Below are 26615 nucleotides of genomic sequence, written 5' to 3'. Positions count from 1 at the left end.
AAAACAGGTGATCCAGATGAAGCCACCAGTCCTGAAAGCCCCATCCTGCTTGCAGCAGGAGGTGCAGGGCTTGTGTCTGTGAGGCTGTGTGCTGTTTCCACCCAGAGCACATTTGCCATCAGAGGGCATGGCTCCCTGGCACTGCCATGCTGATGCAGAACAGCCCTTCCTGGGGAATTAGTGAGAAATGGGTGTATTTCTTTAACAAGTTTCAGTGCCACCCTCCCTCTGCTCATGTTTCCGGGGGGAAGAGGAAGCAGCAGGCAGTTTCAGCTAGAATGCAGCACTTGGATTTGTGTGCTCTGAGCTGTTTGAGATGTTCAAGGTGTGAGGTTTGTGCTCCCAAGTTAGAGGCAGCCTGGCGTGGCCTCGGGGGCAGGATCCTGTGCACAGAGGTGCGTCCTGGCAGTTCCCCAACTGGTGTTGGCTTTCATGTGCCTGCACATACCCCAGGGGACACTTTTCAAGGGGAACAAGCAGCTGAGAGCGATAGCTATTCTTCTGGGAATCACTGATGATGGTGTGCTGCCTGCCTTGGGGAGAGTCGTGGGGAAGTGTCTCCTCCTTCTCTAGGCATGGGGGACCACTGCTTTGCCACCTGGGAGCTCATTTCAGGTTTCCATTGTTAATCTCCTGCCTCACTATGCAGTGGCTGAAGCGTTGTTAAAATCAGAAGGTTTTTATTTTGGTAACAGACTGTTTCCTTGGGGAACGTGACATTTCTGTTTCATCTCTGGGTGCAGCTCTTGGCTCTTCTTCACGCTACTGTGTTCAGTGCCAAGGTACCACTGAGCTGCACCTTTGTAGCAGGAGCCCAGAGCTTGTTTGTGGAGAACAACAGAGAGAATAATGCATAACTTAACACATGTAATAATGTGTAATATTAATAATAATAATGTGTATGATAATGCATAATAATGCAGTAACCTGCATGTATTTGTTATAAGTGACCTTGGAAAATAAGACAGCCTTTGGCATCAGTCCCAGGCCATCAGAAGGTAGGTATGTAAGGGTAGGGTGTTCCTACAGGACAGCATTGGCCTGTGTCTCAGGCAGACGTATCTGCAGGCATGTGAGCAAGCATGCCAAACCATAAATCTCAGCTTCCTCTCAAGTGTGGCCATCTTTACTGTTGGAACTGTCAGCCCCGTCTTCCTCTGTCTCCTATCTGAAGGTACCTTGCATTTCCACTGCAAGCATTTGATTGCTTGTAGGTGTAGTGATTTACATGGGATGGGGACCTTGCACTAAATCATCCTACTGATGGAGAACTTCAGTCCAGATTTGGATTTCTGGGGTTCAGTTACTCTGCTCAGTAGGACAAGTGGGAACATCAGTGTTGTCCATGGGGAGAGTACCTCTGAATTTGCACTGTTCCCTTGTTGTGTTTGCACAGTAACAAAGACCTCCTTGTTTTTCCAGGGAAGGGAATGAACCGGGGGATTCTATGAAGATCACATATGGCGAGTTGCTGTGCAAAGTCTGTCAGTTTGCCAATGTCCTCCGTAACCACGGTAGGTGGCTGGAGCAAGGGGAGAGTTACATACTGGGAAAGCGTTTAGACCAGTTTTTGGAGATGGGATCAGTTTTTTGCATGGTTGCTATTCTATTAAATGCAACATGCTTCATTTCTCTGGCTGCTTCCACAGCTGTGGAGGAGGGTATATGCAGGTTTACTCTGCATTGTGTTCTTACACGGTTGTTTTTAGGTCATCAATGCTGCTTGTTCCTTCCAGCTGTACAAGGAATGAACTTATGCTCAAAACTTTCTCCTCTGTGATTTTTCAGCTAGCAGTGGGATTCTGCCTCTTTCAAGGGACTGAACATATCTGATCAGAATATGCAACATTCACTGCTGCATGTTCTGATCATTGCAGCAAGCTTACAAGAGCTGGAAGGCTTGAAAGTCAGAACACACGTGCTCAGTGCCCCTGAGCTCTTTTCCTGGTCATTACTGGCATGATGCTCCTTGCATTTCCAGTGTTTGCCATGGTGGATGGGCACTGCTGGGGAATGTCAGTGAAAGTTCATGCCTGTGGACACTGCTTTGGCCTGGAGAGCTGAAATGTTCCTCCCAAGCTGGCTCAGCTCTAGCTCCAGCTGAAACTTTATTGTGTGTATATAAACACTGGCTTAAAATCATTAGCTTTCTTCTATAGCCTGTTCCTTTGGCACGATGTGATCATTTTGACAAATGATGTGTTTGTTTTCCTTTCACAGGTGTGAAGAAAGGTGACCGAATTTCCATCTACCTGCCAATGATCCTGGAGCTGGTCATAGCCATGCTCGCCTGTGCCAGGATTGGAGCCATCCACTCTGTTGTGGTAAGAGCAAGCCCTGTGCATCGCTGTTTGGGAGCAGCTGTTGGTTTGGGGAGAGTGAGGGAGAGGAACTGGAAGATCTGAAAGGATGGGTGCTGACCATAACATGGATGGAAACTAAATGTGGTGTTTTCTAGCCCTGTCTTGCACCATGGAACGAGCTCCTCTAGATCTTTCTATCAGTGCATGCTGTTATCATGGGATAACAGTGTAACTGTGGCTATTCCTTTTGTGTTGCTTGCTAACTTGGTTGTGTGATCTGCCAGTTTGCAGGTTTCTCAGCAGACTCTCTTTGTGAGCGGATCCTCGACTGTGGTTGCTCCCTCCTCATTACGGCAGGTAAAACATGCTTCAGTGCCCCTGACTCTGAGCTGTTTCTCTTGGCTGTCTGAAAGGTCTGTATTTTAAAAGCCAGATGTGCTTGGAATTGGAAGAGGAAGGGGCAGTGCTTCAGCTGAGCTGCTGCAAGGCGGATATGCTGCTTGTAGCTGTGCTTGAGGACTGCTTTCCTCTTTGAGTGTACTGTGGAGCATCTAAGCAGCCCGCCCACTTTGTCCTGTAAAGCATGATGTCACCAGCTGCTAATAGCATGTTTCCCAACACTTCTCGTCCATGTTCCTCTTCAAAATGTGCCAGATGTTTGCAAGATGTATCATTCATGCGACAGCCCAAATTTGAGGGATTCTCACTCTTCCCTATTTCATGGAAATTCCTATCACAACTCTCAGCTTTGCAAAGCAAGGGATCGAGAAAATGGCAGTGTTTGCATGCAAACCCAATGCATTTTCCAAAGCTGTATTTTCTGAGGTAGTGCTGTTACTGTTAATAGGTTCATGGCATGGAAGGAACCCATTAAATACTGTGATGTATGTTCTGGCCAAGTTGCATTATTCCCCACAGAATATTCCTAAGAGATTTTTCAGGTCAAATTTGAACCTCTCCCAGGGAAGGAATTTCACCATTTCCCTTGGCATCTGTTTCTTTAGGCTAAAAGGGCGTATTAGGAAACCTTTCCCATCAACTACTTGACTGCTTTCCCTCCTTCTGGTGCATAAGTTCTGCTCTGACCTCCTGAAACTGCCTGTTGTTTCTAGCTGTCCCAGGCTACCTTGGCTGCAGAGCCTCTCTCATGCTGTTCTTACTGTTTTGCAGATGCCTTTTATCGAGGGGACAAGCTGGTCAACCTGAAGCAGATTGCTGATGAAGCTCTCCAGAAGAGCAAAGACAAGTAAATTCAGATTATTTTGTGAAAGGGCACTTGTTGGAATCTACTCCTGCACAAATGGGAATGTAAATTTTCATGGTGAAAATGGCTATGACCAATGGTGGATCTCTCAGTGCAAGTAGTGAGCAGTCTGACACCATACTGTGGTGCATATTAAGATGGAGCTTAAACCTTGCCCAAAAGCCACTTGCTCAACAATTATGAAATAAAATAAATACTTGAGCTGTGGGAGATGGCTGTGTCGCAGGAACCAGCACTTTAATTGGCATGTGCCAGTCTATGCACAGGATTAATGCCTGACTCCATTTCTTTGAATATGTCTTCACTGCAATACTGGTGAATCATAAAAAGGGGCAGATATTACCATCACATTTTAAAGAAGGGGAAATAAACATGATGAAATGACTTTACCAGACTTACAGACACAGTCTCTGTCATGCTGGAGACCACACCCAGATCTTTACACTTCCATGCCAAAATCTCCTCTTCCAATTGCTCTAGCTTCTGCAACTGACAAGACAGATGCACATCATAATGATGGATAACTTGGGGAAAAAACACAGATATTGGTCATGATTTTTTGGTAACCTTTTGTTTAGTAGGCAAAGTATTCCTTGCTTAGTAAGAATAAAGGCAACATATTTGTAGAAAAGAGTTGCTAACACTCACTGTGATTTTGCATTCAAACTTGTTAGATCAAACATGCAAATCTAGGGCAGATAGCCTGAATGTTAAAAATTCAAACTCCTTAGAAGTGTTTTCAAGTCTTTTGTTTGTAGAAGCAGTTACGTTGTAGGACAGAACTAGAATTTAAAGCTCATGAAGCTAACTGATGGAGATGATGTGCTGGTGCCCTGACAGGTCAGAGGCAGAATGCTCTGCTAGTCTCCACGAGGGGACAGAATCCTGCTATTTTCCCTGATGTGTAATTTGGCTTTGGAAGTCTTTCCCTTTTCTAGAGTGCACAGCTGATTGCTCCTCGGGGTGGGAGCAGCTGCCTGGTATCTTTTGGGTTCTGTAGGAGGTCCTGCTCAGGTCCACAGACAGGCAAATTAAGGATTTGTAAGGCAGTGAATTGTGAGAGATGCTTGTGGAATCTTTCCTTCTTCTTTAGGAATGGTACACATATGGTTTACCTAATAATACCCCATTAAGTTCTGCACAGACCTTTCCAAGCTCTGCTCCTGTGCTGTGGCATTGCTCACGTCCCACAGCAATTCATGATATGCCTGAGGTTTGCATGGCTGCATCTGCAGTGCAGATGGAGGGGAGGTGATGAGGGGTGAGATGTGCAGCAGGGCCTCCCTGTGCAGCTGTGTCCAGGCTGCCCTCCTGTTCCCTTGCTCCCAGCAGTGTCAGGCAGCAGAACAGCTCTTCCCAGTGAGCTACTTGTGAGGGTGTGCAGGCAGCATACACTCTGGGTAAAGAGAAGCAGCTCAGGGCCACAGCTCTGCCTTCAGCATAGCCCATATAACACAAAGGGCAGGCATAGCCTCATCTGACAGCTCCTTCCCCCTTACAGGGGCTTCCCTTTGAAGAAGTGCATTGTGGTGAAGCACCTGGGACGGGAGGAGATAGCAGCAGACGGGGCATGCAGCCAATCTCCTCCTCTCAAAAGGCTGTGCCAGGACGTGCAGGTATGCTCTTAAGAGGTTAGGAATTGGGAGGGATTTTTTTTATTATTTGCTTTCCCCCCCCCAGTAAATTCGGTGTGAAATCACTGCCGTGTTTCTCTCGATGCTTCTGTTTTCTGACTCCTGTTCCTGCTTTCTCCCCTGCTTGCTGTTGTTGCTTTGTGAGTGGTACAAAGAAGGGTTCCTTTGTCTTTCCCAGATCCCCTCCCGCTGCTTTCTTTAACACCATTGCTAGCTGCCAGCCCACGGGGCTCCTGATCGCACAGCAGGGTACAGCTTCCACAGGCTGGAAGTCTTAGGACAAGGACAAGGTACTTGCTTCTTTCTGGCCACTGAAGGGTTCTTGCTTTTCAATCTTGACGTCTCCCATTTTGTGCGAGGAGGAATGTCTTCCTGTGCTGTAGCTGTAACAGTGGAAACAGAAGAGAGAAACAGAAGATTTGTTCTCGTGACTGGCTTCAGGCCCCAAGATAACAATTACAGAAATGCTGGGAATAGTGCAGTTGCTGTGTAGCTGGCACAGGAACTGCGTCAGCTGGTGGGGCTGGGGCTGTCCCTTGCAAATGAAACCAGATGGAAAGATGTGGGCCAGAGACATGGGGTGAGATGGGGTGGAAGGAGGAGAAGGTGTCAGGGAGCTGTGGCTTCCTGCTGAGCTCCTGAGGCTGTGCACAGTCCTGCTGCACAGTGCAGCCAGGTACTGCCTTTGTCTACCTTGATGGGATGCTTCTGTCACCACCCAGCACTAACAGCACGCTGCACCTTGCAACGTTATATTCTGTCCCTAAACGTCTGCCAATTAATTCACAGCAGTGCATGGAATCATCTCCAGGTGCTGAGGTACTGCCTGGGCAGGTAGCTTGCCCAGAAATGGGTTGTGTTTGACAGAGCTTTGGACTCCACTTTCAGAAGGGTGATTGGTGCATGTCCCTGACAGCAGATTGTGTCTTTGGGTTACCTTTGCTTGTTCAGCTGTGTTAATGATAGTGGGGTGATGTGCAGTGATTGCCAGCCTGGCCATGTTATGTTGAGCTCCTTTGCTCGTCTCTTACTTGCAGCAGGGAGCTGCAAGGAGTTTGAAAGGTGGAGTTGGGCAGTGTTTTTGTGCTGTGTTTCCTGGATGAGATGCTACGGAGAAGCCTATCCCTATGCTGATAGCTGGGGATGTGAGGTTATTGAGCAGCTGTCCAGGCAGAGATGGAGTGGGACTGCCTCTTACCCTTTGGTTCTTGTTTGGACACTTTATTAAGGATCACTTTCCCTTTTGAGTTCATTGCTGCTCTGCTGGCTTTTGTAACACTGTCGAGCGGTTGGTGAGCTGTGTCCTGGTCTGTGCTGTTGTACCCAGCTGGCCATGTGCAGGAGGAGCTCTTAGACCTGCCCAGAGGTGTTGGTCCCTAGAGAAGGCAAACTGGGCCACAGCTGTGCTCAGAGAGCACCTCCTGGCCTGGGCCCTGGATCAGAATTCTCTCCAGTGTGCCAAGTCAACATGGAACTCTTTGCCTTCAAAGCCTGGTGTGGATCCTCCTCTTCTCAACTTTCACATGCTCTTTGTGGATTTTTAACAGGAAAAAAAGACTGAGAGCTCACAGAGACTCCATCCCAAGGTATTTACGCACAGTGCTGTCTTTCTCTTCTCAGCACTTCCCCTCTGTTCCCCCCTCCAGCCCTTTCTAACCGCACCAACTCTGCACAGCCACTCATGCCCTGCTAACTGTGTGACCAGCAGCTGCATGTTAGCAATAGGTGCCACATCTGCTTGGCTGCAGGCACTGCGTGCAGCCGTTTGCCCAGCAGCACAAGGGCAGCAAGCGTGGTTGGGATCCTGCAGTGGCTATGATGATCTCTGGAATAAGAGGGTGAAGAGATGTGTGTGTGCTGGGACTGCCTGGCTGCCTTCTGCTTCCTCTTCACAAAGGAGTAGTCCAAACCTCTCTGTTCTGGTGGCAGCAGGATGGCTGCTGAGCACAGCCTGGGGTCAGCAACACCAGCTTTGCTGCTGGAAACAGATTGGCTTCTGTGAATACACCTGGATGCATGTGAGTGTGCTTGCAAGATGAAACTCAGAACCAGTAGTGTTTTCTGGCAGCATCAGGATGATGTTTCACCTCTACAGGCAGTACCCACATCATCAGAGGGCCAGCAGGAACCCTGGGCAGCTCCCCAGGTGCGGAGGTGTGCAGGGCAAGAAGCCTGCAGCCCCACAGCTCAACCCAGTACCAGGGCTTTGCTCGCCTGTCCGAGGAGCTGCAGTTACAGGGCTTGTGTGAACTGAACACAGGACAGCCAGCACATACCCTCTGCTAGAGAACCAGGACAGCACCGGGGTTTGCATACTGGGATGGGCTTTTATTAGTCAGCATCACCATGTGACTTTTTAAGATTCAGATGTTCTCTGGTCCCTTGGCATCAGCTGCCCCACAGCTTTGCTGCCAATCCAAGTGTGATGTCCAGTGATGGGCAGGTGCGTGCTAGCTCCCATCCTGGCTACATAAAGCTCTCAGACCTCCCTGGATCAAAGTGTCCAGCTCTTAGAGATCACAGGCACCTCTCTGTCTCTGCTGCATTCCTCAGCTTTAGGTCTCCTTCCTTTCTAACTGGGTATTATAACTGTGTAGGACAGAGGCAGCATGCCTTTTTGTGTGCACTAGTCTGGCCTTGGGGGCTGTGTGCCATGCATGGGTCTGAGCTGGAGCAGAGGAAGTTTGGTGCTAAAACTTAGTGATCCTTGGAGGAGAGATGCCAGAAGGCAACAGATAGGCTGGTACGAGCTGAGCATGGATGTGTTCAATGTGGTGCCTCACTGAAAGCTTTGCTGATGTGCCACACTTATGGAAATTCTCTCCAGATGTTGTGGGGTTCTGTGAGAGCTTTCAAAATGGGCTCAACAGTGCAGTGCTGTCAGTGAAGGGGCAGAGGAGCTGGTGTTCCTACACCACGTACCAGAGCTGAGTGCAGCAGAATCCCAGTGCCTCCAAATGGCCCACACACATCTCAGGGCTGCAATACATCACTGCCACCCCGTGGCTGCTCTGTGCACAGGTGTGCTCCAGCTGAGAGAATTCTGGGGTACATCTGCTGCCCTTGAGCTGCTCTGTATAGCCCTCAGCATTGAGCTGTTGGGATTCACTGCATGGAGGAGGTTCCCTGCCTTGGTGAGTGCCAGGAGCAGGCAGCTGCTATGTCTGCTCAGCCACGGAGTTCCACCAGAACCAGAAGTTCCTTATGCTGATGTTTCCATCCTGCTTTGCTGAGGTGACATCCCACTGTTTACATCTCTGCTTCTTGGACCAAAGGCACCTTCCAGTTCTGTTTGCTAACAAGAAATTCTTGTACAAGTGACTGCTGAAGCCTGGGTGACAGCTTGGGGACACTGCACAGACTGTGCTGCACAGTGGGCCATTGTTCTTCCAGCTGATGTGCCCATAGTGAGCCCTCCACGTGCTGCAAGGCTGGGGATCAGCATGCCTGGCTTTGTGGAGATGTGGGCAGTGGAGGTGTGCTGTCAGTGTGAGGAGCTCAGCTGTCCCCAGGCTCCTCCATGGAGGGGAGAAAAGATTGGGTGGAACTGGGTCTTGCACTGAGCTGTTCATTCTGGAGATGGTGCCAGCCAGCACAGCTCTCAGGGTGACCTCAGCCCCCGTGACAGCCTAACCCATGGGTGCTGGTAGCCCTGTCATAGCCTTGGCACCCTTGATGGGCAGTCAGTGCTGGGTGGTTCAGCGTTGGAGCAGCCACTTCTTATCAAGATAGTTGTCTTCAAATTTGGGTATAACAGATTTTTGGGTCTGCAGGGACAAGAGGCCTGATGTGTTCCTCTTGTTCTTGTGATGATAGCAAGGCCCTGCAGTGTGGCTGTGACTGGAGGACATGTGATTGTGCCAAGGCTTCTGGCTTGGTTGTTTGCAGTTCAGTGGCAGCCCATAGAGCCAGGAGGGGTCCTGTTTTCTATGAAAGTGCAGAACAGCCACAGCTGCTCCTGAGAGGGGTTTGTTGGTGTTGCCAGTGGTTTGGAAAATCTGCTTCAGGTCTTGCAGGAACATCTTGACTGAGAGTTGCAGCTCTGATGCACGATTTGCAGTGGGCAGAAGCTGTGCCATGAATAACTGCCTGGATAGGCCAAGAGGGGTGACAAGGTTGGGGCTGCAGCCACTTGTCCCCTCTCTGTGCCTTTGGAGGACCTGTGGAGGACCTGTTTCTAATCTTTTGCTTTTCTCAGATCCCCTGGGATCCACACATGGATGTGTGGTGGCAAGATCTAATGAGCGGTGCCAGCACGGAGTGTGAGCCTGAGTGGTGCGACTCAGAGGATGAACTCTTCATCCTCTACACAAGTGGCTCAACTGGAAAACCCAAGGTACATTTCCTACACAGCCTGCTGCCCTGTGGGGATGGGCTGAGCCAGGGCAAGCCCCCAGTAATGGGATGAGTGAGGTATTGCTGCCTTGGAGGAAGGGCTGTGTTTGTCATTGTGCTCAGCTGCTGTTTAATCTCAGTGCAACAGTGATTCTCAGCTTGGCCTGGGAGCTGGGGGCCTTGGTGGGAACATGACCTGATGGTTCTGTGCCTTCTCTTTTCAGGGTGTGCTGCATACAGTGGGTGGATACATGCTTTATGCTGCCACTTCATTTAAGTATGTCTTTGATTACCAACCTGAGGACATCTACTGGTGCACAGCTGACATTGGATGGATAACAGGCCATTCCTACATCACTTATGGACCGTTGGCAAATGGGGCAACTAGCGTATTAGTAAGTGCTGGATGGCCACTGGGTGCCTGTCCTCTAAGAAGTTATGCATGGTGGTGCTTTGCTCTGTGAGGAGCACATCAGGATTTGCTTTTCTCCCTTGTACGAGGCCCCATTGTACTGTCCATGCCATATTGTAGCATGCTATGGTCTGTGAGGAAGGATGGTATTCCCTGAAGAGGACATGGGTTACTCCATAGTGGCAGAGGGATGGCTAGGCTGTGTGTATAACTTCCAGGTAATTTGTTTTTCAAGTGCTCGCATTTCTTTCTCTTAGAAGTTCCAGCCTTATGTAAACAGGCATCAGGACAACTGCAAGCTAATGTGAAAGCTGGATTGGGAGCCAGGGAGTAAAGTTGTTGCTGCTGGCACTAATTTGACAACCTGCATTTAATTCCTGTACCTGTATCTCCCTTGACAGTCTATGGCTGTAACTTGTATACACATCAGGAACCAGAGGCTTGGGTCCAAAATTCCCATGTGGTAGAGCAAGCAGGAAAATATGTCATGCTGGAAGAATCCTCTTTAGGGTTCTTAGTGCTGTTGGCTGTGAGTTTCCACAGCATGATGTGGCATTACCCTATGCCACATGGACAGTGTCACTTGGGCTGGTGGGACTGTGTCACTGTGATAGCCACCCAAGTGTCCTCCCTGCTAGGATGTTTTAGGGGACATTTGCTAGGGCACCTGGGGTGAGAGGGTGCAAAATCCATCCTGAAGAAGAAGTAAGAAGGGTCCTGAACTGGTTTCACTGCGTGGTGCCCCTGGCATGCCTCTAAGATCACACAGGAATACAGCTGCTCTCAGCTCCTCTTGCTTGAGGAAGGGCTGCAGGTCGTTGTGGGGAGATGGCAGTGAGGAACAGCTGTGTCACTGCCCTGTCTCCCACTCAGTTTGAAGGTATCCCCACCTACCCGGACGCTGGGCGAATGTGGAGTATCACTGACAAGTACAAGGTGACCAAGTTCTACACAGCACCCACAGCCATCCGGCTGCTGATGAAGTGTGGGGAGGAGCCCGTCAAAAAGTGAGTCAGTCCCCAGGAGCACGGGGGTCCCTGGCACCAGCACAGCTTCCTCTCTGAGCAGCATTATCCCACCATGTTGTCTGAACAAAACAGGATCTTTAGCCTTCAACCCAGCGATTTGCACCCCTTCACTGCCTTCAGTGTGGCACCCCAGAGCAGGTTGTTCTTTTTCAGTGTGAGCTGCAGCTAAGCTTTCAGACTGCAGGTTCTCCCCTGCTCTCCCACCCAGGGCTCACAGAGGAGTGTTGGGCAGAGGGGCCCCTCTGTGATGCAGCTTGGCCCAAAGAAGGGAAGGAGGAGAGCCAAGTGGGAGCTTGGAGCAGGAGGCAACAAAACCACAGGAGTTTCCCTTTTTCCCCTGTGGGAGAGAGCTGAGAAGGGACTGAATTATTGAAACTCCAAATATATTTGAGAGGCCTGGGGATTCCTGCAGGCTCTGCGGTGCCACAGGCTCACGACTGCTTTTCTCTGCGGCCTGCTGAGCCCCTGTGAGCCCCCTCCTCTCTGCAGGCACAGCCGGAAGTCTCTGAAGGTGCTGGGGACCGTTGGGGAGCCCATCAACCCTGAAGCCTGGCTGTGGTACTACCGTGTGGTGGGAGAGGAGAGGTGTCCCATTGTGGACACGTTCTGGCAGACAGAGACGGTGAGTCCTCAGCTGGGTGTCTCTGGGACTTCTCTTTTCTTTGTGCTCCCAGCAGGCAGCGTGGTGTCTTTGCAAGTTTCTCATAATGTTTCTTTGGTGCTATGGGGACCAGTTGTTCTCCTTGTCTAGGAGCTTTGCCCAGCATCTCATGTAGCCTGCAAGCGTTGGTTCCCCTTCTCTCTCAGGGCCTCAAACAGGCTCCATGGGGAGACCTTCTCATGCTGACAAGGTCTGCTCTGAACCCTGTTCTCCCTCTGTTTATCATCTCCAGCAGTTTCAAAGCTTTGTGCCCAAACATGGACTCCCTCTGTTCTGTTATACCCTTCCCCACAAGCTGGCATCATCTAATCTCATTCCTTTTGCCTCTCTTCTCAGGGTGGCCACATGCTTACGCCTCTCCCTGCCGCCACCCCCATGAAACCAGGCTCTGCTGTGAGTATTACCATTGCCCTTACAGAGAGGGCTCCCCATCCTTCTAGTTTGCAAAGTTTGAATGTCTGGGTTCATCTTCATGTCTGCTTGCTGTTCTGGTCCCCATGGCAGACATTCCCCTTCTTTGGTGTGGTCCCTGCCATCATGAACGAGTCGGGGGAAGAGCTGGAAGGAGAAGCAGAAGGCTACTTGGTAAAGAGGGGCTGATCTTCCTCACCCTACCCTTGTCTGTTCCCCACAAGCTCCAGGACGTTCTGGGTAGCGTATGCACATCTCTGCTTACACTGGATCCCTTGGGTGGTAGGAGCTCTCTTTATTGCTGTAACTCACTGTGAATTTTGTGCCATGAATAAGCTAGTTAAATGATCCATAAAGGCAGTTGCATGCATGAGTATGGCAGGAGGGAGTGGAGAGGCTTTCTCAGTAGCATGAGGCAGTAGCTGTCTGAGTGTCATTTCTTACGGCCACCTCTGCAGCATCTCTATCATTGCACAGCACTGCAAAGACTGAGCTACCTTCCTTCCATTAGCAGAATAAACAGTTTATAGGACCCTGAATTGAAGGAGGTAGAAAGCAGGTATTTGATAGATACTTTGAGCCTTGGATGAGTTCTTCAGAGTAGAGTTGTTCTTTCCATGTCCCCAGGAGCTACAAAAGGGTTATGCTGAACTAGCAAGCCCTAGCAAGTGCTCTAGCTGGCCAGCAGTACTGTGGGTACATGGAGGTGATTTAGAAACACTGACAAACAGCCACTCGTTAAGAGTTGACCACTGACTCAGGTCTGCATTTTTCACTGTAGGTATTTAAGCAGCCCTGGCCAGGAATAATGCGCACACTGTATGGAAACCACCAGCAGTTTGAAACCACATACTTCAAGAAGTTCCCTGGGTACTACGTGACAGGTGATGGTAAGGCTGTCTGGGCAGTGTGTGGGTGCAGAGGCTTGAGGACAGCAATTAAAATCTTGCAAAGTCTTGGCCTCAGGATCTGTTATCAGTTGCTCCAAGAGCTGGCTCTGCTTCCTCATGCTGTCATTTCTGGCTATTTTTAGGTTGCAGGAGAGATAAAGATGGTTATTACTGGATCACAGGGCGAATTGATGACATGCTGAATGTTTCTGGTAAGAACAACTTTTGTCTTCAGTGGGAGCCAGTGTGCTTCCTGATGCTAGTTAAAAGAGCCTCTTTGCTTTTATGGAGAGCGTTTCTCCATGTGTGAGACTGCCTAGCAGCCTGTCCTCTAGATGGATCTCATTGCTGGATCAGGTTTATTTCCAAATCAGACATGCCTGTGACTTTGTGATTCTGAATTAATTCCTCCAGTAGCAGTACACTGGAGGGAAGGAGCCTTCTGCAGTATCTTAAAGGAGATCCTCAGCCAACATACATGCTTTGTGTTGAAGCATGCAGTGCCAAAGGGAAGCACAGACATCCAGGCTGGGCAAGGCCTTGCAGTCTCTAACCCAACATGTAGCTCCAGGTAGGGTTAACTTAAAAGCTGGATCAAGCTGCTCAGTGCTTTGCCCCCAGAGATGGAGGTTCTCTCTCCTCTTCTGGAGTTGTAGCCTGAAGGTACTCATTGCTGGCTCTGAAATGCTGCTGTACTTTTTTACCTGCATCAAACTAGATCAGACAAGCTAGATCCTTATCAACTGATCGTTTTGGGAGTTGGTCACCTTCCTGTGGTTTTCTGTGACAGCAGTCCCAGAATATCAGTGTGTGGGTGTAGCAGGTATACAAAAGTGAATTGTGCCCCAGCCTTGTGTTGGGAAGTTCTGTTTCCTATCTCCACAGTAATGACTTGGAGCAGCACAGGTCCAGCCTGTTCCTCCTCAGCTGACCTTGTGGGCAGCTCTCCTCTTACCAAATCCAACTCCTTCTCAGCCTGTGATTTGTTTAATCCTGTGTCTGTGAACAATTCACAGACCTGTCGAAGAAAGAAACCTAAAGGTGGGAAGGAGAGCAGCCAGGGGAGGTAGCCTTACCCTGCATCCTGAGCTCATGTGAGTGATGCCTGGCAGCCCTCTGGGGCAGCCCACACTACAGAACTGCTCAAATGGGTTTGAGGAAACAGCTGGAGAGAGAAGCAAGTGAAACCAGTCCTCTCTAACATGCAGCTCAGGACTTTTTACACTTGCAGACCTCTTCCTCCTGGCTGCTGGGGGGCTGCAGTCCTCCATGCAGCTCTGCAGTGCGCTGCTTCTCTGTTTCCAGGCCACTTGCTGAGCACTGCAGAGGTGGAGTCAGCTCTGCTTGGGCATGGAGCCGTCTCTGAGGCTGCTGTGGTCAGCCACCCACACCCCCTGAAAGGCGAGTGCCTCTACTGCTTTGTGACCCTGAAAGATGGCCACGAATTCACCAAGAACCTGACAGATGAGCTGAAAAAACAAGGTAGTAACAGCCAAACAGGTTGGAGGCTGTGTTGCCAGGGGAAGGACAGTGTTGGGCAGGGAGTAGAGGGGTTAAGGGTTCGGGTGCTTAAATGAGGGTGTGTGTAGTCTGGGGAATGCAGCATGGACAACTGCATCAAGGTGCCCCCTCTGATTAGAGAACATGGCTGGCAAAGACTAAAATTAGTTCTCCTGGCCTTTGGCTGCTCATTTGATGCCATCTCTACCTCTTGGGAGCTGGCAGTTGCAGGGAGAACTTGGGTAGCTTTTGTTCGCAGTGGTGGGCATGGTTCCTGTGGCTCTCCCTGGTTGATTTGAGAACTGTTTGGTTACTTTGGGAGGCAGAAGGGAACATTTGCAAACCTGTCTCCTGCAGCCAGCATGCACTGGCAGAGCAGGGACTGACCTGCCATGGGACTTCCTTCTCCACAGGAACACATTAGGGAATCAATCCTTGCTCTGTCAGAATGGTAACAGTGATTGGTACAGTGATTATTGAGGTCTCTTGGAAATGGAGAACATGAGAACTAGAGTGCAGCTGCCTTTGGGAAGATGTGCTGAGCCCTGCACTGTGTGAGCACCAGGCTGCCCTGGGAGCTGGGCTCTGCGTGGCTGAACTCAGTAGTCCTGCCAGAAAAATACGTGCAAGATCTTCTTGTACCTATAATGAAGATTATTTTTTTTTTAATTTTGCAGTCAGGGAAAAAATCGGACCGATAGCAACGCCTGATTACATCCAGTATGCCCCCAGCCTGCCCAAAACCCGTTCAGGTAAGGCGCCCAGCTACTTTGCTGGGAAGGACCAATCAGTTCCTGCCAGTGGAAAGGAATTATCCCTGAATTGTTTGTCTGGGAACAGCCAAATTCATGGGGAGCAACCCTAGGGCATATGGGATGCTGTAGGTTTGGGCACTGACTTTTGCTAGGGATGCTGAAGAGATCCTAAGTCCTGCTTTCCTTGCATGGTTGTCCTTACAGGAAAGATCACCAGGCGGATACTAAGGAAGATTGCCCAAAATGACAGAGATCTGGGGGACATCTCCACCTTGGTAAACCCAGGCGTTATAAACCAGCTTTTCAACAACAGATGCGACACCAAACTGTAGCAGCATGACTTCTGCCTGCTGAACAGAACTGTAGCAGCAGTGTCCTAATGAGCAGGTCCCTCAAGTAACCACTGTCTGCCCTGGGAAAGAGACCTTCACCTGTTGAAATTGAATGTACAAATGTTAAGAGATGAAGGAAGGCTGACCCTGGAGAGGCTGCGTCTTGCCAGCATGTTCATGCCTTGGAGGAGCACGCACGTCACATCAGAGATGGGTATCATACATCTGAGGTTTGACCTCATTATACAGGGACTTGTGACTTGTGCTCCTCTGTTTTCATCACCTCGATCTTGATTTTTATTGTTTTCTCTTGGGGGGGGGTGTTGATTAACTTTATGTAGTTGAGGGACCCTGGTGTCCTTAGTTGGTTCCCTTAGTGGGAAGGAGCTGGGGGCTGGTTGTAGGGGAAGTGGTACTGGAGTTACTCAGTGCAGGCAGGCAAGGGAGGCTCATCTACCACTGTCTACATGCTGAGTAAGCTTCCTTTTCTACTCAGAGCTATGGGAAAACTTAAAAGTACTCTCACATCATAAGCACAACTGAATTTTAGTCTTGCATCCACTGTTTTCTAGCTTAGGTCCCATACCTGAAAGGGAATGAGGTAAGGCTTGGGAGCTCTGTGCTTTAGCTGGATTTTTCAGAGCTCTTTGGTACAGAGCACTGCAGAGGTATCTTTTCCACTGCATACCAACCAAACGTGTTACTTCTGCTTAAATCTGGCATGACTTTGTGATGATGAGAGAAAACAGTAACTCCAGCCCAAGTCTGAGCACCATGAGGGTGCTACCAAAGCCAATATTTCCTCATCAAGTTAATTACATTGAACATCAACTCTGGATTGAGCTGGGAAAGATACCTCCTTGTAATGTCTGTATTGAAATCACATATGAACTGTTTGATTCCTACACTTAAACCAAAGGAGAAATGAGCTTTAAATCTTGCTGCAACTGGCTTTACCTTTAAATTGAGCTGGTGTTTGACTGGCTGGGAAGGAGGAGGTAACTCTTCCAAGGCCCAGGGCAGGTGTTGCAGGTGCTCTGCAGAGCTGCTGCCTAAGTTTCATTTCTTGCCTGCTGCTCTCACCAGCATGCTATCTGTGACCTATAACCTCAGTCGTGCTTGTGTCCCACATACCACCCACTGCTCCCTTCCACAGGATTGTGCCACTTCTTTGACACGAGTTCCTACATCTGTTCTCCTCCTCTGTTACTACTGTTGTGTAATTTTGGCTGGAGACAGCTAGAACTCTATGCAAAATGGAATAAAAATTCAAGAAAACAAAACAGAAACAGGTTTAGAGCATGTGTAGAAGTAGGTGCAAATGTTTGTCTGGTGTGGAGTCCAGGGGGAGACCTCTTTGCCATAACCAGGAGCTGTTCTAGAAGCCAAAAGTGGCGTGGGACAGACACTCATCCCTGTGTTGTGGTTGAGCATTGACGGTGCTTATGTGACTGCAGTGGTGTCAGCTGATGTTTTTCTCCTTTCCCAAGGCTGTGGCTCAGTCTGTGCTGCCCCTATGCTGGGCAGAGGGCAGAAGCTCCAGGGCCAGAGCCTGTGCTTTATTTTTCTCCTGGTCCACAGCCAACATCATTCCACTAAGGTGGATGGAAAGCACCAGACTGTGTGACACCCACGTGTCATCAACATGCAGGATGGATGCAGGAGCAGTGCCAGGGAGAAAGCAGCACATGCTGCTGCCTTCAGTAGCTCAGAGCCCTGCTACAGTGCTCACCTCATGGCTGCAGCTAACCTTGCATTCTCCCTGCTCACTGCTCCAGCAAAATGCACACCCAAGGACTAAGACCAGACTATTTCCACCTGGAGGGTATTGTGCCTCACACCTGCAGCTCAGCATTGGCAGCTCATGCTGCACTGCAGTGCATTACACATCTCCAATGCTGCTGCACAGACTTAGTTGAACTGAGCAGAAGCTGCCAGATTGACCAAGGTACATGAAATGTCCATGCACAGGCAAGCAGCTGCCCAGAAGCCATGCTTGGACCAGGAGCCGAGCTTGGAGGAGAGGATTCTGAGAGACTGCAGTGAGCTCTCAGCTGCCACCACAGCTTGTCAGATCAAATTTGGCTTTGCAGGGACCAGGTTGAGCAGAACCAGCTCCCCTGGTGTCAGAGCAGTGAGCAAGTGTGTAAAGGAGGATGTGACCCCAGCTCTGTCTACAAGATGGAGTTTGAGCAGAGCCCAAAGCAACCAGCAGCCCTGACAGCTTCACCTGAAGCTGGGGACGGAGCTCAGCCAAGGGCATACCCCCAGAGCTTGCACTCAGCCTGACTCATGCAAAATGTCAATCATGCTTCCCCCACTCCAGGTACAACTTAAGATATGTGTCCCTCCTTGCACAGCTATTCTCAACAAAACTGACCCCAGAGCCTTGTTTAGATTCAGCATATGTTTTAATCTCTGATGGGGTAATCAAGCCCCCCAACTGAACACCAGCCACGGATTGTGGAATCAGCCACAGAACAGAACCACTGCACAGTGGCAGATCAATGCTTGATTGAGGCACCTGGACTGCAGGCTGTAGGCACAGCCAACAGGGGTATCAGGAACACAGGCATGAGGCCTCGCTGCAGTCACTGAGCAGCAGAGCTCAGGCTGCCTAGGTGCTTTACCTGGGCAATTCCAGGAAGGGGCACTTCTTGTCACACCTGGAGTTGCTCAGCTGAGCAGGGCTGGAGTGGAAGAGGGGGGTGCACTGCAGACATGAGCCCATGGGCAGGAGCACCCTCTGCTCTGTTCCCATTCATTCAGGAAACCCGGGGGAGACGTATCTTGTCATCCCTCAGTGTTGGTCCCACAGTGAAGCCAAGAGAACACACTATCATTGATGGAGGCTTGGGGAAGCTGCAGCAGGGCAGCTGTCCATGTGCGTAGGAGCATAACAAAACTGGGACTGGCACTGAGCAGGGTCACCTCCAGTGCTGCAGCAGCCTCCAAGAGCACATTTCAAACCAATGCAAAACCCTTGGCTGTCTCCAGCCCTTCCCACCTCACTAGGTGCACCCTAAGGGAAGCATCCCTTTGGCAGCCCAGCCCTGTGGGCACTGCACAAGGCGCTCACACCAGGTAGGGGGTGTCCAGCACCGCCACCCCGGCTGCCACCCCGCCGTCTGCATGCTCCACTGCCTTCGTCCGCAACAGGTGCCCGGCTGCCTCATTCAGCACCAGTTCTGTGCCCTGCCTGCAAAGAGAAGGCAGAGGGGAAGCATGGTAGAGCAGAAAGCCCACAGCATTTCTCCCATCTGCGACAATCTGAGCTGTGGATCCTGCTGGCAATGCTGTTCTTCTTTGGCTGGGCTATGGTGGCTGGAATGCTCTGCACAAGAGCAGTGCTGGGCTGTGAATGATGTCAGAGTGCATTTGTTTCTAAAAGTTGTAGGAGGGCTTCAATCTGTAAGCTATGGAAGTGTTTCTGTGGACCCTCTTATAAAGGGTTTTAAACAAAAGCAGCAGCTACTTAGGGTTGAGCTTTCACCACTTCCACCTTCAGCTCTTTCTGAGAGGCTGTGTGCGGATGCTGGGAGGTTCCTCCAGCAACTGGGAATGGGACACCCCAACTTTGGGGTTTGGAAAGCTGCTGCTGGGCACATATCCCAACTCCACCCAACTCCATCTGTCTTTATCCCTCCATCCTGGAACATCTGCCCTGCTGCTGAGATGTTCCTCTGAGACAGGAGCAAGGATAGGAAGCACTCCATACTGCTTGATACTCACCTGACATAGACACCAAAAATACCAAGCTCTGAGATGCACTTGGAGGCCTTTAGGGGACTGCGTGCCCTCAACAAGTAATTCACTGCTGGCTGCGGCTCAATCTTGTCCATCAGGATGTAGGAGGTTCTCTCAGGGCTGTCTTTGATCCTCTCCAGGACCTGCTTGAGCTCTTCACCATACAGGTTGTTCCCTGAGGGTGGAACACATGAGTCAGGTGCCTGCCCTGCACTCTCAGTCCTGAGCTCCCTCACTTCTCTGATACATCCCTGTAGGCAGAAAGCCACTCCACCCTGCCTCTCACCCCTCTGATCAGGACCAGGAGCCATCACAGGGGATCCTGGACAGTGTGAACCACACCAAAACCCAGGAGAACCCACTCGAGCTCATACCTCCTCCTTCTCGCTGTGGTTTCAGCACAAACCGCTCAGGGCTGGCGATAGCTGTGGCAGCAATCCGGTCACCCTCTTCACCCTGGAAGAAAGACAGCAACAGCAAAGCATCAGTGAGGAGCAGGAGCTCCTCCAGAGACCTCTCTGAGCATGAATACCAGGGGCCCGAGGCCAGCAAAACATACTGATGTTTCTGAACCAAGGAATTACACCATGCAGGCCAAGTGTGTGTCTTGTCTTCACCCTCATTCCAATCCCACTCACCATATCCAGCGAGTACAGCCCAGCAAACGTTGCTCTGATGCGTTTGACAGCCTCAGCGTGGCCAGGCAGCAGCTTCTCCAGCATCCCCGGGCGGCTCAGCTCTTGCTGCACCTTCTTGGTGCCAGCCAGCTGTGTGGCAATGTCAGGGCACTTCACTGCCCGCGACCTCTCCAGCAGCAGCCGTGCCTCCCAGTTCTGAGACAGGGGGAGAGCAATCAGCCCATCAGCACAGCCAGGCTTCCTCCTCTTGTTTCTGCTCAGCCCTCCGTGTGAGATCCCTGCCTGCTGCGATGGGGACAGAACTCTGATCCCAGCAGAGCTGCAACCACAGATCTGCCACAACCCCTGGGAGCGGCACACCAGGCTGCTCCACCATCTCCCCCTTTCCAGGCAGCAGCAAGAGCTGCTCTGTATTGTTCTCACCTGCTACTACCAGTCCTAATGCATAACTGAGGGCAGGAAAAGGTTTGTAGTTCAAACCTTTAACTATGTGCTAATCTGCATTCACCTGCATTGCTCAGCAGCGATTCAGGGCTGCAAACAGGAGGTGCCCACAGGAATGGTGGTTGCAGAAGGAAGCCACCCACTTTCCTTACTACAGGAGCACCACACGAGCAGTGGGGACAGGCAGCATCCCAACACCACCCGGATGGGATTAACCCCACCCAGGACAGGACCATGGGGTGTTCCAAACCCCTGCCACAGCTTCTAGGAGCAAGCAGTGGGTGCTGACCTGCTGATCGTAGTTGCTCGGCACGTAGCCCTCTCTGTAGTACACCACTGCTACCTCCTGGCCGTCCCTGGAACAGAAAGCAGCAGCCATCAGAGCCAGCAGCTCCTCTGCCCAAAGCCCAGCACGTAGGGCTGACAGGCAGCATGTGATGGGGTTTGCACTTTCTACTTTGTCTCCTGAGTTCCTCAAGAAGCAGCACCTGGGATATCGGAAGCCCTGCTCTAAGCACAGCCTCCATAAGTCAGGCACCCAGCCCAGAGGGAGGTCAGGAGCTCATTGTTCAGCAACCTCATGTTCTTATGGCTGGGAGGGAACAGGATCTTTATCCGAGGATGATTCAGGGCAGGGCACAGCTGCCAGCATCATGGTACCACGCACCCCAGCCTCAGCCCCACAGCTCAGCACAGCCACTGCCATGTGACAGCACTCATGGAAAGGGGAAGATGCTCCAGAGGAAGCACTGCAATACTTTTCCCTTAACTGCCTGGCGCTGACAAGTGTATTCATTAATTAAATGTGGCGGAGGCCCCAAAGGTCAGAGCATGGAAAAAAACTGCCTAACAACAGAAAAAACATTGGCATGCAACCACAGCTTCCTCTGGGCTCGTGCAGCTCCCAGCACGTTAGCCTGGAGATAGGACAAACGTCACACTTGGCATCAGCTGCCTGCGTGGGTGAGACGCGGAGCATGCTCAGTGCCCATCACAGACACAGTGCTTCCTCCTCCAGGCAGACCCAGGCAAAGCATTAAGTGAGGGGTCAACAGGAAATGTGTCAGTGCAAACCTCAGAAACAGCCTGGATGTGCTGCAGATGCGCACGGAGGAAGAAAGGGCCCTGTAGAGCACAGAGGCTGTGGTCTGGGGGAGAGAAATAGGGCTTCTAGCATGCAAAGTCCCACCATTTATGGGAAAACAATCACATAATCCCTCAGGGAAGCAGCAGCAGCAGCAGCCTGGGGCATGGAAGAGACCTGCACACTCAGAAAGCCACTATTTACACTCAAAACCATCCCAGCAACTCCAGCTGAGAGCTGCATGCCCGGTGCAGAGCCAGAGCGCACACCTTGCTCATACTCACACATAGAGCCTGCGGGAGTCATCCAAGGAGCCCTGCTCATACACATCCCGGAACCTCCTCCTGATGACCCGAATGTTCCTGCAGGAGGAGCAGGGCGGTCACAAGAGGCACACACAGCTCACAGAACAGCTCCATTTCCAGCACCCAGCTCAAATGCTGCAGGAAGCAGCGTGTGCTGAACACCCCGCATTCTTCCACACTCACTTTTCACTTCCTAAAGCTTTTCTAAGAAGCCAGTGATCATTCTGCTCTGTCATACCTGCAGGACAGGCTCACTGCTGGCTTCCCAGCCAGTGGCTGCAGACACTTTGCCTCCTTGGGAACCTCCTCCCTTCAGCTCTATCGTCCCTCCCCACACAGTGGCACTGTGGCCCTGCAGAGTCCCTGGTGGGGCTGTGGCTCTTCTCCCAACTATGCTCAGCCTCCTCTGACCTCACCTTCTCCAGAGCCCCACAGATCTGTAGAGCCCTTTCCAGTGGGGCTGAAGCTTCAATAATTAAGCTTTTACTGAAGACCCTCTGCCCAATCCCAAGTTAGAAAGCAAACAGGACCACCAGTATCCCTGCTCTGCTCCTTATTGGCTTGGCCTGCAGCAAAGCCACCTTGAAGCAGCTCTGAGGACCCATGGGTACATCACTGGCAAGGAACCACTCCTGGAGCGCAGTGGCTTGGTGCTGCTGGAGCAGGATGCTGGCAAAGGAAAGCTGAGAGACCTCAGGGAGCAGTCCAAGGTAAGGACAGCCCTGCTGCACACCACAGCACGCCCTCCAACAGGCCAGGAACCCGTGACATGTTTTAACTTTAACCTTGCACAGGTGGCCAACTGAGAAGCAGACAGACTCTGCTTTACCTGTCCCAAAGCTTGTTTTCCACACATCGCTGATCAAAGATATTCCTTTGGGCCTCCTCCACCAGGAACATCACCACGGCACTGGAAGAGACACACAGGGCACCATTAACTCAGAGATCACACACCAGGCTCACCCACCACTGATCTCTGTGATCCAGGCTGCCTGCACAGCTCCTGTGAGCCTCCTGCAGCAGTTCTGTGGCTGGCACAGAGAGCAGGACCGGCTCTGTGACACCACCACGTGCTGGGCACACACAAAGGGGAAAGGCAGGAAGAGGCTGGGCTCTATCAGGGTCATTAAACCAACAGCATGGTCTGAGAAGTACAGCTGTAAACTAAGTATGTGCAGCTCCAGGAGCTGGCAGCACTCACCTCGGCGAGCCGTACAGCTCCCAGGCCTTGGCGATGCCCATGGCCAGCCCCTGGGCAGGGTCATTGGGCAGCAACCTCGCCGCCTGCTCAGGCTTCCCCAGCACTCTGAGCACCCGCCTGCACGATAGGAGCAGCTCCAGACCTGGCCCCAGGCACCACGGGTCTGTGCTGGGGCACAGGGTGAGCCACAGCTGCTCCGTACCCATGCACGGCAGCGGTGCGGGAGGCGAGGCCCCCGAAGCTGGCAGCGATGGTGTTGATCTCAATCTGCTTCAGCGCCGGCGGGCTGGCTGCCCCGCAGTCAAACATGTAGTCAGAGCGGTTGATGCCTAAAAACACAGACTGAGACGGAGGGGAGGGAGTGAGGTGGGGTCCTGCATCCACCCAGCGGGTGGCTTAGCACCAGGCAGCTGCTCGCCCGCTCCCTCCATTCTCAGTGTGATGGGGGAGAGAATCAAAACAAAACAGAACTTGTGGGTTGAGATAAAACCACCTACTAAGAGAACAAGGAAAAGCATAAATAATTATGATTATATATAATGAACAAGTGATGAACAAGCAATTGCTCAGAATCCCCCAACTGATGCCCAGCTAGCCTCCAGCAAGTTAATGAGAGTGAAATGAACTCCCACTCCCTTGAAAACTCCTTCCACGTGATGTCATATGACATGGAATATCCCCTTAGCCAGTTGAAGTCAGCTGTCCTTATTCCCTTCCCTCCCAGCCCCTTGGGCTCTTTGCTGTGAATGGCCTTGGCTCTGTACAACACCGCTTAGCAGTGACCCCACACCCATCTGAGGGGCTCCATGCAACTCCCTCCGACTGCACCCACAGGGGGCTGAGGCCTGTGGCAGCCCACCCACCCTGCTGCAGCCTACCTGTGCCAGCCCTTCCTCCAGAACCTGCTGGTGGATCCTGAAGAGCCGTGCCGTGAAGTCATCCACCTTGATGGTGCTGGAGGGACAGCAGGACCAGGTCAGTCCTCTCACAGCTCTACAGAGGCACTAGGAATCCCTGCTGGGGATATTCCTGGTGCAGTGTGTGGGGATGTGGGGCAGAGACAGCACAGAGCAAAAGCAAAGGAATATGATAGAGTTCTGCAGGTACAGGGAAGGACCCAGAGGCATCCCCGTGCCTGCACACACAGCTCAGGGGCTGCACCAGATGCCTGCCCTGCCGGGTCTCTGAGTTTTGTGTGCTGCAGTGCTGAGTACTTCACAGAATCACAGAATCATTAAGGTTGCAGAAGACCTCTAAGATCATCCACTCCAATCCCAAGCCATCCCACCGTGCCCACTACCCATGTCTGTCAGTGCCATACCTCCACATGACTTGAACACCTCCAGGGACAGTGACTGCACCAATTCCCCTTTGTTCCAATGCATAACTATTCTTTCTGAGAAAGAATTTCTCCTGATCTCCAACCTGAACTTCCCGTGACACAATGTAAGGCAACTTAAGGCTTCGGCAGCAAGCAGCCAGCTGCCAACAAGTGCAGACAAGACCAAAGCAGGCTGCTGCAGGCAGGACTTGACGAAGCCTCCAGCTACTTGAATTTACAGCCCCAGTGCCAGCGAAGCAAGAAGCTGCAAGGCTCAGGTATTGGTGAGGCAGAAATCACTGCAGGCAGCCAACTGCTGGCCCAGGGAGATCTCAAATCACAGAGACTTGATGGAAATGAGCGCTAGGACAAAAAGCCAGCAAAGAAGAGAATTCCTGCAGAGATGACACATGATTCCTACTTAATATTTAGGTTGGATATTAGGAGAAATATCTTCTCTGAAAGAGCAAGGATGCAGTGGGACAGCTGCCCAGGGAGGTGGTGGAGTGACTGTCCCTGGAGGTGTGAAGATGTGGCACTGATGGATGTGGGTTAGTGGGCATGGTGGGTTGATGGTTGGACTAGACAATCTCTGAGGCATTTACCAACCTTAACGACTCTCTTCAACGAATCCATGATTCTGCATTCCACTAAATGCAACCTGCAACACGTTACCTGGCCAGGGTGTGCTCCAGGAACTCCTTGTCCCGGCTGATGGCATCCACCAGCAGGTTGAAGTCCCGCTGTACAGCATAGGCTTGCTCAAACAGGGCACGGGGCACAGCCGAGGGCAGCAGTGTGAAGGGTGCATAGCTCACCACCTGCAGGGGCACAGCAGCAGTGCCTTGGTGTGGGGCTGTGCAGCTCTGGGGGGCCAGAGGGGACAACACTTACCTCGGAGGCGTTGGGCTCAGCATCAGTGCGCATCAGCACGCCCTCCAGCAGCGCCGCATCCACCGCCACCACTGCTGCCTGCCTCAGGGCTGCCTCATCCCGCAGCACCACGTCCCACAGCCCCGCCATGCTGCGGGGCCACAGGGTCAGCCACGGCCACTGAGGAGCCCTGGCTGGGGTGAGGAGAGGCAGAGCCTGCCCTGGCCCCACTGGTGGTACCCAGCACCCCACATCTCCCCATGGACACCATGCCTCGGCTGACAGCCTCTGAACCCCATAACTTGCATCCAGCCTGCTCTTGCCCTCCTGCAACTCACACCCCCACCACTGCCTATAGCCCTTCTGCACCCTACAGGCAGCCCGCATCCCACACCCCCCCTTGCATTTCATGTCCCTTCCGTCCCCCACTGCCCCTCTTCACCCCATAGTTCGCGAATCCCCCATAGCCTCCCTACACCCCACAGCCCCCATAACTCCCTGCACGCCACAGCCACCCTGCATCCCACAGCCCCCCATAGCCCTCTAGACCCCTGAACCCCATAGCATCCCAGTCCCCCCTTGCAAACCATGCCCCTGCACCCCGCACCCCCCATAGCCCCCTACAGCCCGCACGCCGCACACCCCAACCCGTACCTCCTTCCTGTGCTCCCGGGCTGCCCCGCCTTCTTCACAGCGATTGGACAATAGCCTGGCCCCGCCCCTAAAGGCGAGCCGATTGGCAGCGTCACCGACCTATCAGCGTGGAACAAAGAAGCCAGGGAGGAGGGCGGGGCTTAAGGCGCGCATGCGTGCTTGATATAGGGAGGGGAGGCAGCGTCTTTGGGTCCGGCTGGTGTAGGGCTTTGGGTGCGTGTTGGGTGTAGGGTGTGTTGGGTTTAAGATGCATTGTGTGTAGGATGCGTTGGGTATAGGACGTGCTGGGTGTAGGACACGGTGGGGGGAAGCATTGGGTGTAGGACATGGTGGGTACAGGATGGGATGGGTGTAGGACATGGTGGGTACAGGACGGGGTGGGTGTAGGACATGGTGGGTGCATGCAGGCAGTAGTGTTGCCTTCTCAGTCCTCCTGGCAGGGCCCAGAGTCTGCTCTGCTCCCTGCTTGCTGTGAGAGTAAAGGAAGGACGTGGCAAGCTGCAGTTCCTAATCAAAGCATTGCAAAACACAGTCCAGTTTCATTTCAGGAGAGTTGGGAAAGGTGCTGCCCTGTCTTCACAGCACCCAGAATGAACACAGCCTGCTCAGGCTGGGAAAGCTCTTTTTGTAGGGAGCTCTGCCTTGCCTTCTGTTCTCTTTTTCCAAATTCAGTCTGGAGAATGAGATCTTTCCTAACTAACCCAGGGCGGATGCAGCATGGGTTGTCCAGGCGGTTGTGGATGCTCCATCTCTGGAGGCATGCAAAGCCAGGTTGGATGTGATCCTGGGCAGCCTGCTCTGGTGGTTGGCAGCCCTGCCCGTG

At 51.8% G+C, this 26615-nt stretch overlaps 2 protein-coding genes across 4 annotated transcripts in view; one reads left to right on the top strand and one right to left on the bottom strand.

The window, feature by feature from the left end:
• Positions 1 to 16830, top strand: part of ACSS2 (acyl-CoA synthetase short chain family member 2) — a 31252-nt gene extending 14422 nt beyond the window's left edge. Inside the window, exons 3-19 of one of the 3 annotated variants that reach the window (XM_031603122.2) lie at positions 1423 to 1514; positions 2221 to 2324; positions 2588 to 2660; positions 3474 to 3549; positions 5069 to 5183; positions 6749 to 6787; positions 9400 to 9537; positions 9761 to 9931; positions 10822 to 10955; positions 11466 to 11598; positions 11974 to 12030; positions 12142 to 12222; positions 12830 to 12932; positions 13082 to 13150; positions 14244 to 14420; positions 15116 to 15190; positions 15398 to 16830. In XM_031603122.2, the coding sequence (XP_031458982.1) occupies positions 1423 to 1514; positions 2221 to 2324; positions 2588 to 2660; positions 3474 to 3549; positions 5069 to 5183; positions 6749 to 6787; positions 9400 to 9537; positions 9761 to 9931; positions 10822 to 10955; positions 11466 to 11598; positions 11974 to 12030; positions 12142 to 12222; positions 12830 to 12932; positions 13082 to 13150; positions 14244 to 14420; positions 15116 to 15190; positions 15398 to 15525 (1765 nt within the window). In that variant the 3' untranslated portion in view covers positions 15526 to 16830. Of the gene's footprint in view, positions 1 to 1422; positions 1515 to 2220; positions 2325 to 2587; positions 2661 to 3473; positions 3550 to 5068; positions 5184 to 6748; positions 6788 to 9399; positions 9538 to 9760; positions 9932 to 10821; positions 10956 to 11465; positions 11599 to 11973; positions 12031 to 12141; positions 12223 to 12829; positions 12939 to 13081; positions 13151 to 14243; positions 14421 to 15115; positions 15191 to 15397 lie in introns of all 3 variants that reach the window. The other 2 variants (XM_031603121.2, XM_031603123.2) reach the window with 2 other exon arrangements.
• A 1071-nt stretch (positions 16831 to 17901) lies between these two features.
• GSS (glutathione synthetase) lies at positions 17902 to 25765 on the bottom strand. Its single transcript, XM_031603124.2, has 12 exons — positions 25160 to 25765; positions 24941 to 25086; positions 23823 to 23898; positions 23147 to 23286; positions 22945 to 23061; positions 22573 to 22653; positions 21723 to 21800; positions 20644 to 20710; positions 19911 to 20105; positions 19647 to 19728; positions 19258 to 19447; positions 17902 to 18724 (listed from the first exon to the last, which is right to left on the bottom strand). The coding sequence occupies exons 1-12, from the start codon at positions 25547 to 25549 to the stop codon at positions 18601 to 18603; spliced, it is 1686 nt and encodes a 561-aa protein (XP_031458984.2). The 5' UTR covers positions 25550 to 25765; the 3' UTR covers positions 17902 to 18600.
• Between the last annotated feature and the right edge of the window lie 850 nt (positions 25766 to 26615).

The sequence above is a fragment of the Phasianus colchicus genome, chromosome 17, assembly GCF_987193195.1.
Source record: "Phasianus colchicus chromosome 17, bPhaCol1.hap1.1, whole genome shotgun sequence".
Taxonomy (NCBI): domain Eukaryota; kingdom Metazoa; phylum Chordata; class Aves; order Galliformes; family Phasianidae; genus Phasianus; species Phasianus colchicus.
The sequence above is the reverse complement of the archived record's forward strand: the minus strand, read 5'-3'. Positions and strand labels throughout refer to the sequence as shown.